Source organism: Gymnodraco acuticeps, unplaced genomic scaffold (genome assembly GCF_902827175.1).
Source record: "Gymnodraco acuticeps unplaced genomic scaffold, fGymAcu1.1, whole genome shotgun sequence".
NCBI lineage: Eukaryota > Metazoa > Chordata > Actinopteri > Perciformes > Bathydraconidae > Gymnodraco > Gymnodraco acuticeps.
The window spans coordinates 213,802-228,842 of record NW_022990490.1 but is presented as its reverse complement, the minus strand read 5'-3'; the positions used below and the strand labels follow the sequence as shown (position 1 = coordinate 228,842).

Here is a 15,041-nt window from a genome sequence, read left to right as displayed (position 1 = left end):
GTTGTCTAACATAAGTAAAACAAACATCTTATGGATTTTTGTTTTCTCTTGTATTTATTTTAGGGCTGTCAAACGATTACAATTTTTAATCAGATTAATCACAGCTTAAAAATTAATTAATCATGATTAATCACCATTCGAACTATGTCCGAAATATGTAATTTCTTTATGTATATTGTTGTGGGAATGGAAAGATAAATGAAAGAAGGCGGATATATCCATTTAACACAGTATGTATGTTTATTGTAACATTTTTTCTGTGTGTCAAAATGAAAGAGAGCACCTATCAATCATCAAACCGTGGGGTCTTAATTCATTACGTGTTGATTTCTATCAACGGGGGAGTACTTCAGGAAAGTCGACAGGGGGTGGGGCTAGTGGAGTACTTCGTGACCACAGAGTGTGAACGTTGTGATCAGCTGTTTTAGCGCAGTTCTCCAGTGAAGGGGGGGGAGTCTCCCTCCGCAGCCGGTTGGCGTAGTTTTGGCACAATTCCGTTGAACAGACCGACGTTAACAGCAGCCCTGTCTGTGCACACGGAGACCGACTCTGTCGTCCGGTGATCTAACCGCCTTCTGGAAAAGCTTCACAAGTACGTCGGTACGCAAATGCGCTTTGTGACACAAGTGACGGTACGCATTTTAGATTACGCACATAACCTGCGTACCAGTTATGTGTTACCTGTACTACAGCAAAAGTATTCTCCGTCGGGACTTCCTGCAACAACACCACGCCGTTATCTTGATTCTGATTGGGCAGAAGACATTATCAAAGATGTTCTATTGAGAAGACGATCACTACGTGACAAAAGTTTTCAAAACCGTTTCTAGTCTTCGGTATTTCCAGACAAGTGGCTGCTGAAATCAATCTTACTAACTGCTGTCTGTGCAATTTACTCCGCGCGAGTTAGCGGACTTTATTTTGCTTACTTTAACATCATTTTTCATGGTGGGGCTAAGCCATTTCTTGGTATGGGTGTAGCCTACCCCAGCCATACCCTGGTGCTGCCACTGGTGGGATGTATGGGGCGGGCCATTCTGCACATGAGTTAAATACGTTAAATATTTTAATGCAATTAATTAAAAAAAATAATTACCGCCGTTAACGCGATAATTTTGACAGCATTAATTTATTTACATTGCATTTATTCAAAAGTAACGGAAAGTAATCAGGTTACATTACCTTTATATTGTGATACTCAGATTAGGTTACTAATAACATTGTTTTTAGAGGTAATAAATCATTGTTACGGAATACATTTTTTAAGTTACCCTGCTTGTAAGCCGCGGAATGATTAAAGTGATGCGTAGGCAAACAGCTGTGTGTCGCTGTGCACGCACCAACAGATGGGGAGCTCTATGTGTGTGGAATGATGAACAAACATCAGAAATAAACACTCTCCTGAGCTTTAACACGTTTTTACTACAAACGTGAATTTATAGAATTGGTTACTGTGCACTCCAACATGGAACACATTTGGACACTAACGCGACTCCATCACGCGCAGCACCGCGTTTACCCCTCCACCGACCCAGCGGCAGATTCCCCCAACTGTCCCCCTACATCAACATCACACATGTGGGAACCTCTACCCAGGGCCGGTCCTAGACATTTTAAAGTAAAATGCTTCAATCTGGTGAACTTTGAGCAGAATTACTAAGACTAGATCTACAGTAGGGGGTACAACTTTAAACATAACCGATAACCTACCATAGCCAATAACAAATAAATGTAACTTATTTAATTTTTGTTGTTCATTCATATCTTATTTTACCTAGTTAACATTTATTTATTCATGCATTTTTTTTAATATCTCCAGTTTTAAACGATATTTTTGGTTTACTGTCTATAGAGTATACATTGGAATGATTTAAAACCTGTTTTTATTTATCCTAATAATTATAAAAGTGTGCCTTGGAAATATGTGTTAACATAAATTGTGACCAAACCGTTTGGGACTCACTGAGATAACTAAAGTGAACTATCTAAACACTCAGAGTCCTTTACCTCACTGAGCTGTAGTTATCAGTCTCAATCCAACAACAATCCGCGGTACCGATGCGCTCGGAGGCTCACTCGCACTTTGGCTGTGAGCTGCGGGCGCCTGACAAGCCAACATCCCCCACTTTCATCACAAAAAATGTTTTCCCTCCCAGAACTACCAGCGCAGCGCCCCCCCCCCCCCCCCATATCTGGCACCCTAGGCGACCGCCTATGTCGCCTATGCCAAAGACCGGCCCTGCCTCTACCTGTAACTTCCACACAGCTGCTGTAAACAACACTCCAGCACCGACACCAACACACTCCACACTAACACAGGGTGAAGACAGCAGCGAGCCAAAACACACACACACACACACACACACACACACACACACACACACACACACACACACACACACACACACACACACACACCCCCCACACTCACGCACGAGATGTTTTTACCTGCTAATGATGACGGCTCCTTTATACATGACTGAAAAGGTGGGCATGTTGACGGTGCAGGACGCACGGTGGAACGAGGCTCCAGCTTCAGCCTTTAGTAGGCAGCCTCATGGTGTGTGCGTGCAGGCAGCCTAATGCCAGAAAAACTGTCCGCTCCAAACATCTCCACCTTCACACACTCTTAATCTCTTACGTAACCAAAGTCACCGAAAATGAAAAGGGCGCAGAACGCGCTGGAAACGATTCGGTGAGGCTCGGCTCACGCGAGGACTCCAGCTCAGGCTACCTGCTAATGGAGGCTCATTGGCAGGAAGCAATGTCCTGTTCTGACATTGATTTATTATTGGATATTGATCAGCACCATAGATCATCTCCTCATTAGTCCTTTAGTATGTAATAATGGTTTACTAGATATAAAAATGTGTTGGCAATGAATTGAAAATGTTTGCAGCATTTCAATTGTCTTTCTTTTTTTACATACAATTTAAAGTATTTAATAAATCATAATGATTACTTTTTTAAATTAGAAAATGCTGTGAATAAATATTCCATTAGCCATTTCACCAGACTAACAACTGTTCAGTGTGTGTGTGTGTGGGGGGGGGGGGGGGCAGTGTCCATGCTCTCCATTTAAAAGCCACTTTAATCCTCCGTTGACATCCATTGTCATTTGTCACTCTGCCAGATGTGTTTTTATTTATTTTTTCCTGCTTTTTACCTGCAAATGTCATTTATTTTTTTCATTGCCAATCAATCTATTCAAAGCCTACATTCATTACGTATTACATGGAAAACATGGTCATTTAAAAAAAATTAACCAGTGCTAAGTTGTGACCAGTTCATTTCCATTAACTGATTGGGTATTTTCACATTATATTTAAATCGAACCATTAGAATGCAGTGATTACTTGTTTTAAGAATGTACGAGCCAAAATGTTTGGGAACAACTCATTTAGAATAATATATTTTTCGATTATATTTTGTCATGTTTCAGCTAAAGATTCTTATGACCTGACCTGTTTAAATGTGACCTTATAAGCTAATAGTAACTGTATGCTATCCATTATTTTTATATTGAAAAGGCAGCAAAACAACCATCACGGGCCCTACGGGATGAGTTAATCAGGTTTTGTCAATAAAGGGCGTGGTGTTTTCATCACCTAAAATGCAACATTTTAGAATATCATGAAAAGGGTTTTAGTCAAGTTAGTGTTAAATGCTGCTCTAGAATAAACCAACTTTCTAATTCCTTAATAATAGTAGTAGAATACAACGTCTGCACACTGCACAATTCAATAAAGTCTGCAGACAATGTGATTTAATTAGGCTTACGTTTTTCCAGTTACTCAATAATGGCATAAAATATAATTTACTGGCAGCTTCATTGCAAAACATGAGCCCAAGCATCATAAAATACATCTGGCATTATGTGTAGGTCCATGACGAACTAAAATGAGTTTAGGTCAAACACATATTTAATTTTTTTTTACTACCAAGCTAAATACATGTGAAAATATCCTAGAATACTAAAACAGCTTAGCGAAGCCTCCTAATCCTTGGCATGCAGGGACCAGTACTATCTGCCGGTCAATTTCACTTCACTGACTGATAGAGATGGAAACCTACCTGGCAACACTCAGAGGAACTTTCAACCGTTTGAACATGGCTCTGTTTTTGTGGAAACGCCTGGATATCTGCTTCTGGTAGTTAAGATTGGCTCTGCATATTCCCTCTCATCATGCACTGCAGCTGCCAAGCCGACACCAAGAGAGCCAATTGATGAGGAGATGATAAGCTTATGGCAAAAGGATAATACACACAAATCCATATGGCACAACAATGTGCTAAATATAGGCCTTAATAAGAGGGCTACTTAATGACTCCAAACAGCCACACAATATCTTTATGACACTATATTATTCATCATTTGCTCTGTCAATTTAGAAACAGGTTGTGGTTCGCTTTGGTTAGAAACTGCTGTCAATGCGCCCAATTGATGTCTTTAAAGCTGTATTCACTAAACTAAAAGAGACGCTGAGTATGTTGTCATAAAGCGCTATAGTTTATTTGTATTATAGTTCTATAATCTAGTTTTTTATGTCATCTTTAGGTCAAGTCCAGTGATGTCATTTAGAGGCACAGTTTTTATATTATTTTATTACATGGCTTAGATGAATACTTGATTCTGGAAATATCAGAGGTTGTTAATACTTGATACACCTACCGCTGCTAAGCAAAAAAATTACCGTTTCTAAGTGAGAGGAGGAAAGAGATTAAAAGCGTAGGACGTCAGAGAAATCAACAGAGGAAGGCGGACAGGATGTCAACACTAACAGGAACAGCAGAAGAAGACAGACAGGAAGTCAACACTAACAGGAACAGCAGAAGAAGACAGACAGGAAGTCAACACTAACAGGAACAGCAGAAGAAGACAGACAGGAAGTCAACACTAACAGGAACAGCAGAAGAAGAAGTAAACACTTTGGGTGTTTCTCAATCTCGAGTAAAGCTGCTCGAGAGACACTATTTCAAGCATACTACGTCATCGAGTGCCACCGAAGTATAATGTTCCAATGTCCAGCATACTTGGAATTCTACCGAGCCCGGCGTACTTCGTTTGGAGAAATTTAGAGGCTGCACATGTGTCTCCGCGGTCTTAAAATCCCCACAATGCTTTGCGCACGGACCAATTTCCCCAAATCTGTGGCGGAAAATGTAAGGCGTGGCCTCTCATATGACGCACACCTGCACACTTGCTAGCCTGTTCCACTCTTCGTTTTCCGAATGCTAGGAAGTATTCTTGCTTCTGAAGCAAGATGCTCTGAAGACATTGCTACCAAGCAAGCGGACTCGAGATTGAGAAACACCCTGCGTGTTACTCATGTACTACTTCCGGTGGCGCGGCCCTGCTGCGACCCGGGCTCCTGTCGTGTGCTGTGGTTTTTTATGTTGGTTTACTTTTTCTTCCTTGATTTTTGACCACACCTTTTAGTTGGAACAATGACGACCCTTGCAACTGTTTTACTGGCACTTTTTATCCCATCACTTTTTTGACCAAGTCAAACAATACGGGGAGGAAATAACCTGTCAGACACCAGAGACTGGCTGGCCCTCCGTGCTGCGGGACAACATTGATTGGTTTAAATTGTGTGCAATGCTTTTGTATTTTTCCCCTTCGATTCGGAGAAACAAATGTTTTTTCGGAGTTTAGGATGGCAGAAGACACTATACTACCCAGAATCCTCAGCTATTGTTTGGGACTACACCATGTGCTTTGCTTGACAAACCCTGTGATTGGTTGTTGGAGTGGCAGTGCGTGAAGTTTACACCGAGTGTCAAAAACAATTTTGAAATGGAATGAAACCCATCGACGGAACACTATCCAAAACTGGACTCGAACGTGTCCTACCCCCCCCCCCCCCCCCCCCCCCCCCTCCCCTTAGGTCACAGGCCTCCTCCAACAGTGCAACACCATAAAACAGATACACAGAAAAAATAGTGCAAGTCAATACAAAAAGAAAAATAGTAAAAAGTGAAATAGTGCAATAAGAGTCGATATACAAGTGATTGGAATATGATATATTAGATCAATAATTTCTAAGCAGCAGCCAGATGAATGTTATGGATGTTGTTTCAAAAGTTCAGGTGTTAACAGTCTTCTGGCCTGTGGGATGAAGCTGTCCCTGAGTCTGGTGGTTTTAGCCCTGATGCTGTGGTAACGCCTGCCAGATGCAGCAGACAGAACAGTTTGTGGCTGGGGTGATGGGGGTCTTTTATAATCCTGAGGGCTTTCTTTAAAGTTAACCTGGTATTTTTACTCCACTACATTTATTTTAGTTACTTTACAGATTCTGATTAATGATGTGAAATATAAACAACCCTTAAATCAGACTTTAGTTACACCTGAGTAAAATTCAGTGAAGGTGATTGTCAAGTGCCAACAATCAGGAGAGATATTTGATAGTTGGTGCTTGAGAAGACTAAACATTTATCTGCAGATCCGTATAAAGTATATTCATTACTCGTTATTCTCTAATCGTTCATTAAAGACTGCATATAATTGATATTTTGCACATCCCTTTCAAGATTTCAAGATTTTCAAAGGTTTATTGACATATCATATACACAACTACGGTGTAGTTATGCAATGAATGAAAAACCTGGGTCACAGCAGGTTCCTCAACAGTGCATTACAAGATATCTATCAATATGTGTGTATACCTCCACCATTAAACTGTCATATTCTGCACATTTCTTATCCTATCTACATACATCTTATAAGAGTATAATAAATATATATAATATCAGTTAAAATAAGTGCTTCAACATAGTTAACATTGCAGGAAAGTTGATTGTCAAGTCCCAAAACAAACCATGCAATATAATAAACGTTAAGTACTTTGTCAGGCTTAATATTGATCAGATACCCCCAAAGCTTTTTGCTTACATGTATTTAAAAGAAGACCTTAACCTAAAGTATTATTTAATGTTTTAACAAAGCCTAATTAGTTTGTCTGTTTTGCACATCCTCCTATTAATATCTTTGTACATGCGGCACTAAACTGTTTTAATCTAGATATCACTTACAGTATCTTCTTGATATGTTCTATTCTATATTTCTATCATTGACCTTCTACTTTCCTCCTATTTTGTGTGTACTCTTAATATTTAAATGTTTTCATCAAATATAACACATTCAAAAGTGCTTTACAAAAAAGAAAGACATTAAGAAAAAGGCATTTTAAAACAGTCATTAAAAAGCAACACAATCTACCCGCATTGCAATGACTCTAAACGTGTAATAACGTGCTTTAACCAGTAGGTGGTTTGGGTTAAAAAGCTGTCAAATTTACAGTGTTAACAAAATAAAATATACTGCTGTTTCCGGTTTGGTTTACGGCGGATATATTTTGTTATTGTTTTGATATTTGTAACACAAAAGCGATGAAAAAAAAACACAGCAAAACAGAAAAGATGGTCTTAACATGACCCAGCAGACCGCTGGGTCATGTTAAGACCATCTTTTCTGTTTTATTAACTACTAGACCAGTAGTTAATAAAAAACAATAATATCAAAACAAAATATTACTACTAACTTTATTGTGAAATTAAAACAGAACGGTAAAATAATAGTTTCCGGTCTATTCTGAGGCCTGGGTTGCGTTCTGATAATCCAAAAATCAGCTCCTAAATTCTAACCCTATCTCCTATTCCTTGACCTCTGAGTGAAACGTCACGGGGTTAAGGGATAGTTGATAGGAGCATTCAAAAGGACTTAGGAGAAGAGACTGCGGTACTTTAGAGCAGTGGTTCCCAAACTTGTTGTGCCCAAGGCACACCAAAGGACAAGTAAAAATATCAAGGCACACCTATTGTGCAAAATAGCCCTTATAACACGTGTTATCACTCATATCATGTAAAATATCTGTAAATGTGCATAATTATTTACTAATGCCAAATAAAATGTGACAAAGACAACTATATTACTCATGAAATATTTATTAACGAAATATTTCAGAAATTATTTTTGAAACTTTATCAAATTAGGCTTCATCAAAGCAGCAACACACTGCTTTAAACCAGACAGGTCACAACATTAAAAATGAGGCAAAGGAAACTCAGCAGAAATTCAGCACAGAGAACTGTCAATGCAAGGAAGCTGCATTGTCCATGGTCCTGAACTACAAATTATAAATGTAACATTTCAGCAATCAGCATTGAAACATGTGCTATTGTAAATATTTTGCTGACTTACAAATTAGTGAGATACATGTGCCTGTCTGGGCGCGCAGAATTTTTTAATCCTTGGTGGCACTGAGGAGAGGGCCACTCGCAAGTCCTGTTCAACAGAGAGCCGTGACCTCCTGTTGTTCTTCATGTAAACCAGAGTAGAGAACGCCAACTCCAGAGATGGGGTCGTTACTAAAAAAAAGCAATATATTACATATTACTTTAAAAAAAAGTAATATATTACACTACTTCGTTACTATCTACATAAAGTAACTTGTTACTTTACTCGTTACTTTACTCGAGCACGTACGAACTGCGCATGTGTGAGTGGCAATAACTTTCCTTACCAGCAGGCGGCGGTAGTGTGTATTTGTCATTCAAAACAGGCAACAACCGGAAGACAGAGAAGAAGAACAGACTACGTGATATAAACAACAAACAAATAGCGTGTGCGGTAGCTTCACCTTAGCATGTGTTCTTTGCAGGTGCTTGTTGAGGTTTGACGTGGTTATTCCAGCAGTGGATAACAGCTTCTGGCCTGGACACAGTTTGCACCTCACCATCACATTCCTGTCTATTCTTCGGACGAAAAATAATGGGCATACCTCCACCCCTTGAAAGTTATCGCTGACTCAGCCATGTTTATGCAGCACTGCACGTGGAGATGTGGACGCACAAGTCGCGCAGATTACGTACATATAAACCTGCAAAGTACTGATATAGTAAATTTAAAATGTAATAATTATTTTTGTGTAGTTGTATATTGCAATAATAACGTATGGTTGTCACAAAATCCCACGGCTCACCCGGACTTACCTCACGGCCAGGGGCGGACTGGCCATTGGGAATACCGGGAGTTTCCCCGGTGGGCCGGTGCTGTGTGTGGGCTGGAGGGCCAAAAAAAAATAAAAAATCTTTTTTTTTGCCTATATCCTACCGGCCCACATTTGTAAGTGTTCCGGCCCAGCCCAGCCCAGTGGGGTGTGGCCAGGGTTGGGTTGTAACGGAATACATGTAACGGCGTTACGTAATCAGAATACAAAAATCAAGTAACTGTATTCAGCTCGCGTTACATTTGAAAAACTAGTAATCTGATTACAGTTACTTTCGTAAACCTGAAGTGAATACATTTTGGATTACTTATTGGAATTATTGGTGGAAAGATTTCCTCACAATATTTAATATTCATTACTAAAGGTACAGCCGAATCATCACAGCGCACAAAACCGCGCAGATGGACCAAAAAGGGGAGCGTTTGAAAAAAATGTGCGGGTCCGCTCAGTGAAACAATAACGACGTAACATGGAGGAACAAAAGTCTGCGTTTAAATCGTGTGTGTGTGTGTGTGTAGAGGTGTGTGTGGTTAAAACACATCAGCCACACCGCTCTTTAGCCTTTCTAATGATTCTGAAGGTAAACACAGTGAAGGCGGTGCGTGAAAGGCACTGCGCGCTCCTCTTCTCAGAGGCTGAGTTAACCCTCCCGCTGCCTCCTGGTGCTGCAGAGATTTCATGAAGTGAAGGAGGTTTTCCTTCTATAAAACAGCTGCGGGCAGCAGATACTGTGAGAGTCACAGACATGAATACATAGATCAAGGCAGACTGGTGCACACACTCTCCTGTTTTGCCAATCCGGTGCTTAAACAAATATAGCTCTACACCCCTGGCCGAAATGTCCTTAAAATGAAGTCTGAGTTCGACATTTTAATTCATGTCCTGCCAACACTGGCAGGACAGAAGGCGACACGCCCTTTCTAAGCCATGTCCTCACATCCCAAGCTGCATGTCCGGTGCCTTGCTCAAGGGCACCACGGCAGGGCAGGAGGTGAACCGGGACCTCTCCAAGTAGAAGTCCACACTCCAAATAGGTCTGGTCGGGGACTTGAACCGGCGACCCTACGGCTCACAGTCCAAGCCCCTACTGACTGCCATAGATTTAGTCCCTAATTTTGCTCTCAAAATGGACCAGATTGATGCATTTAACTTCAACATTTAAAAAAAAACCTTCCCGGGGGAGCTTGCCCCCGGACCCCCCAAGAGAAGGTGAGGTCCACCACCTGCTCACACCCCCTGTTAAATTGTCTCACCCACATTGAGGATGCTTCCTACGCCCATGTTTTATTCCATGTGTCAAGTTAGGCAAATTGGGTCAAAATGTTATTGCATCAATGATCTGTTAACATTAAAATCACTAAATATATGCCGTAACTATTTTGCTCTAGACAACTCAAGGGCTCAGGTAATGTGATTACTATATGAATAATTGTCCAAAATAACATTAAATGTATAGGGTTTTTTGTTAAGTAACATACTTTCGTCGCCGGCCAGCCGATACATGCCACGCATTAAGTGGGCCTGTCTGTCAATGAATCCCCGGGCCACTTTTTCTCCCCAGTCCGCCCCTGCTCACGGCACACCAGTGTGCCGCGGCACACCGTTTAGGAACCACTGCTTTAGAGATTCCGACTGCACTTTCACTATCCGACGTGTTTATGATGCGCCAGCGGACCTCATTTTGTGCGTCTGCTGCTGTGGGGAACTATGGAAACTACAGTTTTCTATACAGCGGACTACAACATGGATGTTTAATAAGAAGGAGGGACTGTAAACTCATCTAGAGACTCTGCACCGTGCTCTGATGCTGTTGTTGTATGCTTTATGAACGTGGACAACAGAGAAACATATTCTTCATGACCAAAGTTGGAATTGAAATAAAAAAGGAAAGTGAAACTTATGCTCGTCACCCTCTCCCTCTGGTCCACATTAATACAAATGATCCCAATACGTATGATTGATGAAAAGATCTTAAAATCAATACAGATGTATTTATTATAAACGTTAGTCCTTAACATCTATCACTGTGTATATCACCATTCAAACATCTTTTAAAAGTTGAACAAACTCCCCACAGCTCAGTAAACACTGTGAAATGTTGACTTTATTTGATCATTTCAGTAAAAACTAACGTTCATATTTCTCTTTTTGATTATAATACTGATGAACGTTCAAAACAAAGCACTTTGGCAACTTACCACATACGTTTTAAAATGCTTAATAAGCACCGTAACTTTCATGATATCATTTCTCGGTCATAATCAGTTGTTTCCGTGAACGGCCGACTGTTGAGTGACGGCAAATGCTGCGGCTGCAATGCATTGTGGGGCTGCATTTTCTCCTCTCCTTTCGGTTAGGGAGGTCCAGTGGTTCCTAAGCTAAAGGAGGTTATAAAGGAAGTTTGAAACCTCCTTTCCTTTCATTTAGAGAATTGGAACGGCACTTATCATGGCTGCCACTGAGGGACTTCCGGGTCATTTCACTCGGTTAGGAAGGTTCCTAAGCTAAATGGACTATTGGAACGCAACCCAGATCTCTGTAGATAAATAAAGAACATCGACAGATGTGTAATATTTAATGCAGCCAAACCATTTATTACAATGCATTCATGTGATGACTTTCAAAGAGTAAAGCAAGCACTGATGAATAAAGTATGATTTTATCTTTAACGAAACGTTTTTTTTATATGGAATGCAGTTGGAGGTCAACCAATCACAGAGCTTGAGGACTAATCACGGGGTTTGTCAAGCAAAGCACATGGTGTAGTCCCAAACAATAGCTGAGGATTCTGGGTAGTGTAGTGTCTTCTGCCATCCTAAACTCCGAAAAAATATTTGTTTCTCCGAATCGAAGAGGAAAAACACAAAAGTATTGTACACAATTCAAACCAATCAATGTTGTGTAATTAACAAGGATAATCTGGTGTTTTTGAGTTGATGAGTAGTGCAGATATCACTGTCAAATCAATCGACAGAATACTTACTTCCGGGTGTAAAGTCCTCCGTTATCCAATGGGAATGGACGCTCACATCAGAGATGGAGTACTCGAGTCCTGGACTCGGACTCGAGTCGGACTCGAGTGCCGATTTTCGGGACTCGTGTCTTGACTCGGACTCGCGCACTGATTGACGCGACTCGGACTCTTGAATTCTCACGCATGATGACTTGGACTTGGACTCGGACTCGAACACAGGTAATGATGACTCGTACTCGGACACTCCTTGGATGACTCGGACTTGGACTCGGAATCGAGCAAGTTTTCTCTGGAGTCTGATGTCCTCTGTGTCCTGGCGTGTGCACCTGCGAGGCGAGTTCACATACTGGGCGCACCCCCGCTGCTATACCAGTCTAAAGATGTCCAAAGACACACCCCGCATCGTGCTGTATGCTTTTAAAGATTTCGTTTCCATATTGGGAAAGAGCAGCGCAAAATGCACATTATGTGGACAGGAGATAGAAGAGAAGACTAGGACAACGTCGAATTTCAATCGACACCTTTCACGGCGGCACCCAGAAAAGTAAGTAGAAATGCTATTGTTAGCTTGCTAACCCACGTTAACGTTAGCCACTAAATTGACTCCACAAAGGTTTTAAGATGTCGGGTTAGATGGAGGTAGGGGTTGATATCACATCCTAGGGACCAAGTGCAGTTTTATTGTCTAGATAGATACTGTTAAAAAGCTATACATGTCCTTGGTGATACTGCAGATGATGAGTAGCCTTAGCCTACAATGAACGTGAAAATTAGAGACTGAAAATGATCTCCGTCACGGAGGCTCCATAACACATTACTCTAAGGATGGAGTTCATATATATATATATATATATATATAGGTAGGCTGTATTGAACACTATCATCAGAGTAATGTGATCAAATCAATAAGTAAAGATTCAGCCGATAACATGAAAGCACATGGCTACTTAACATGCAGAATGTCGTCATTGTGCATGCTAAGTAGCAATGTGCTTTCTGGGGCTTAATCTTTATTGATATCATTTAAACGTTCACTTATTGGTTGTTGGACATTGTGATATTATTAAAAGCAATGTAGAGGAGCTACAGCTACATTTCAACACATATATCCACTAAGATTAATACATGAAGACTTGTGACTCGGACTTGACTTGGACTCTTCTTGGGTGACTCAGACTTGGACTCGGACACAGGTAATGGTGACTCGGACTCGACTCGGACTCGGACACTCCTTGGGTGACTCGGACTTGGACTCGACTACGACTCTCCCTAGGTGACTCGGACTTGGACTCGAAGAATGGGGACTCGAGAGTGACTTGGACTTGTGAATTGGTGACTTGACTACAACACTGGCTCACATTGCCTTTAACTGCCGCCGACATGGACCGATGCGGTGCTTCCCTGAGCGTCAAATACCGCCGCCGATGGGAATACATTGCAATCAGTTGAAAGCTCTTTGCGTCCGTTTATGAAGCTGAAGGAGACTCGGTGCGTCACAACTGCACGCCACAGGACCCTGACCAAGCGGCGCTATTGGACTATCAGGGAGTGAGAGTGTGTTGCATCAGAGGAGAGGCAACAGGCTATATGGTGTAAACACCATAGGTGTCTCAGTAAACTGAGACGTGGCTTCGATATTCCCTATTCCCGACTCTTTGTGTGAACTGGAGGGTTTTGCATTCATCCGCTCGGACAGGAGTGAAACGTCGGGGAAAAGCAGAGGTGGGGGCATCTGTGTGTTTATCAATGACAACTGGTGCAGACAACACACTTTGCGTGAGACTATCTGCAGCCCCGTCGTTTAACTTATGTGCTTGAGCAGGGCTGGCCCTAGACTTATGGGGGCCCTAAGCGAGCTTTGGCTTGGGGGGCCCCCGTTCTCACTACACACAACACGGAACCAACGTTTGTCTTATGATGTTAGCATAAGCACACATATTGTATAAATAACCATGTAAACACCGTGGACCTAACCCCCTCTAGGGGGGTCCGGGGGCATGCTCCCCCGGAAAGATTTTATTTTATTTTAAAGGGGACCTATCATGCAAAATGCACCTTTGGACGTCTTTTATACATGAATATGTGTCCCCGGTGTTCCAGGGAACTCACCAAGTGTCAGAAAACACAACCCTCTCTATTTTCCTCCTTTGCCAAATCTCTAAAAAAGTGGCTGAAACGGATCTGAAAAAAACGGATCCAGATTTCAACACTTTCCTACGTCACAAAGAGACGTGCTCCGCTTATTGGTCAACTCTCCACCTATCAGGGGAATGAGCCACGGCCACGTGCATTGCCAAACCTCTCATTCGCATATAGGCTATCGGCAGGCTAAATCAACTCCAGTCACATCTGTGTTTTTGTCTGCTCTTGCCAGGATGTCTAAGCGAGTTAAACTTTGTGCTGTTGTTGGCTGCAAGACTCGGGACAGGGGACTGCATGCAATGCCATCAGTGGAAAAAGAAAATAATCTGTGGCTAGACTTCATTTTCAAGGGACATGTGCCAGAAGACCACGGCAGATTTCTGTTTGTGTGTTCCAAACATTTTACCACGGACATGTTTATGAACTTCTCTCAAGTCCAACACGGATATGCCTCCAAGCTAATGCTAAACCCGGGATCAATACCAACCATCCGGGAGCAGGCCAGTGAGGACACATCCAATTTTGAAGCTGTACGTTTTTATTTGGCGGTGTTTTTCCTGATAAAGCTATCTCTAGCTCAGGGGTGCCCAACCTTTTTTGAACCGAGAGCTACTTTTAAAATTGCCAGTCTGCCGAGATCTACCAGTCCAAATAGAGAGGCGTAGCCATTACTGACAGCCTACTACCAGGTAAATACACACTTCTACTTGTATAAAACTGACCTTCGTACGATTAATACTCCATAAACTACTGCAGATCCTTTATCTTACCTCTTTCTAATCTACACACATACAAGTATTTAACTGAAGTTACACAACAGTGTTGTTGATACAGAGTTGGTGTTTATTCACACGTCACTACAGTGGGTAATGTTTTCAAGAAACATTGAACAGTGCTGCCACATATGACACATG

General features: G+C 41.6%; 1 protein-coding gene across 1 annotated transcript in view; it reads right to left on the bottom strand.

Moving 5' to 3' along the window:
• The window catches only part of si:dkeyp-72e1.9 (syntaxin-binding protein 4), a gene marked incomplete at its 3' end in the record, with an annotated part of 99,408 nt that extends 96,674 nt beyond the window's left edge, over positions 1-2,734 (bottom strand). The window contains 1 exon segment of the mRNA XM_034226477.1: positions 2,449-2,734. Coding sequence (XP_034082368.1) covers positions 2,449-2,495 — 47 coding nt within the window.
• Between the last annotated feature and the right edge of the window lie 12,307 nt (positions 2,735-15,041).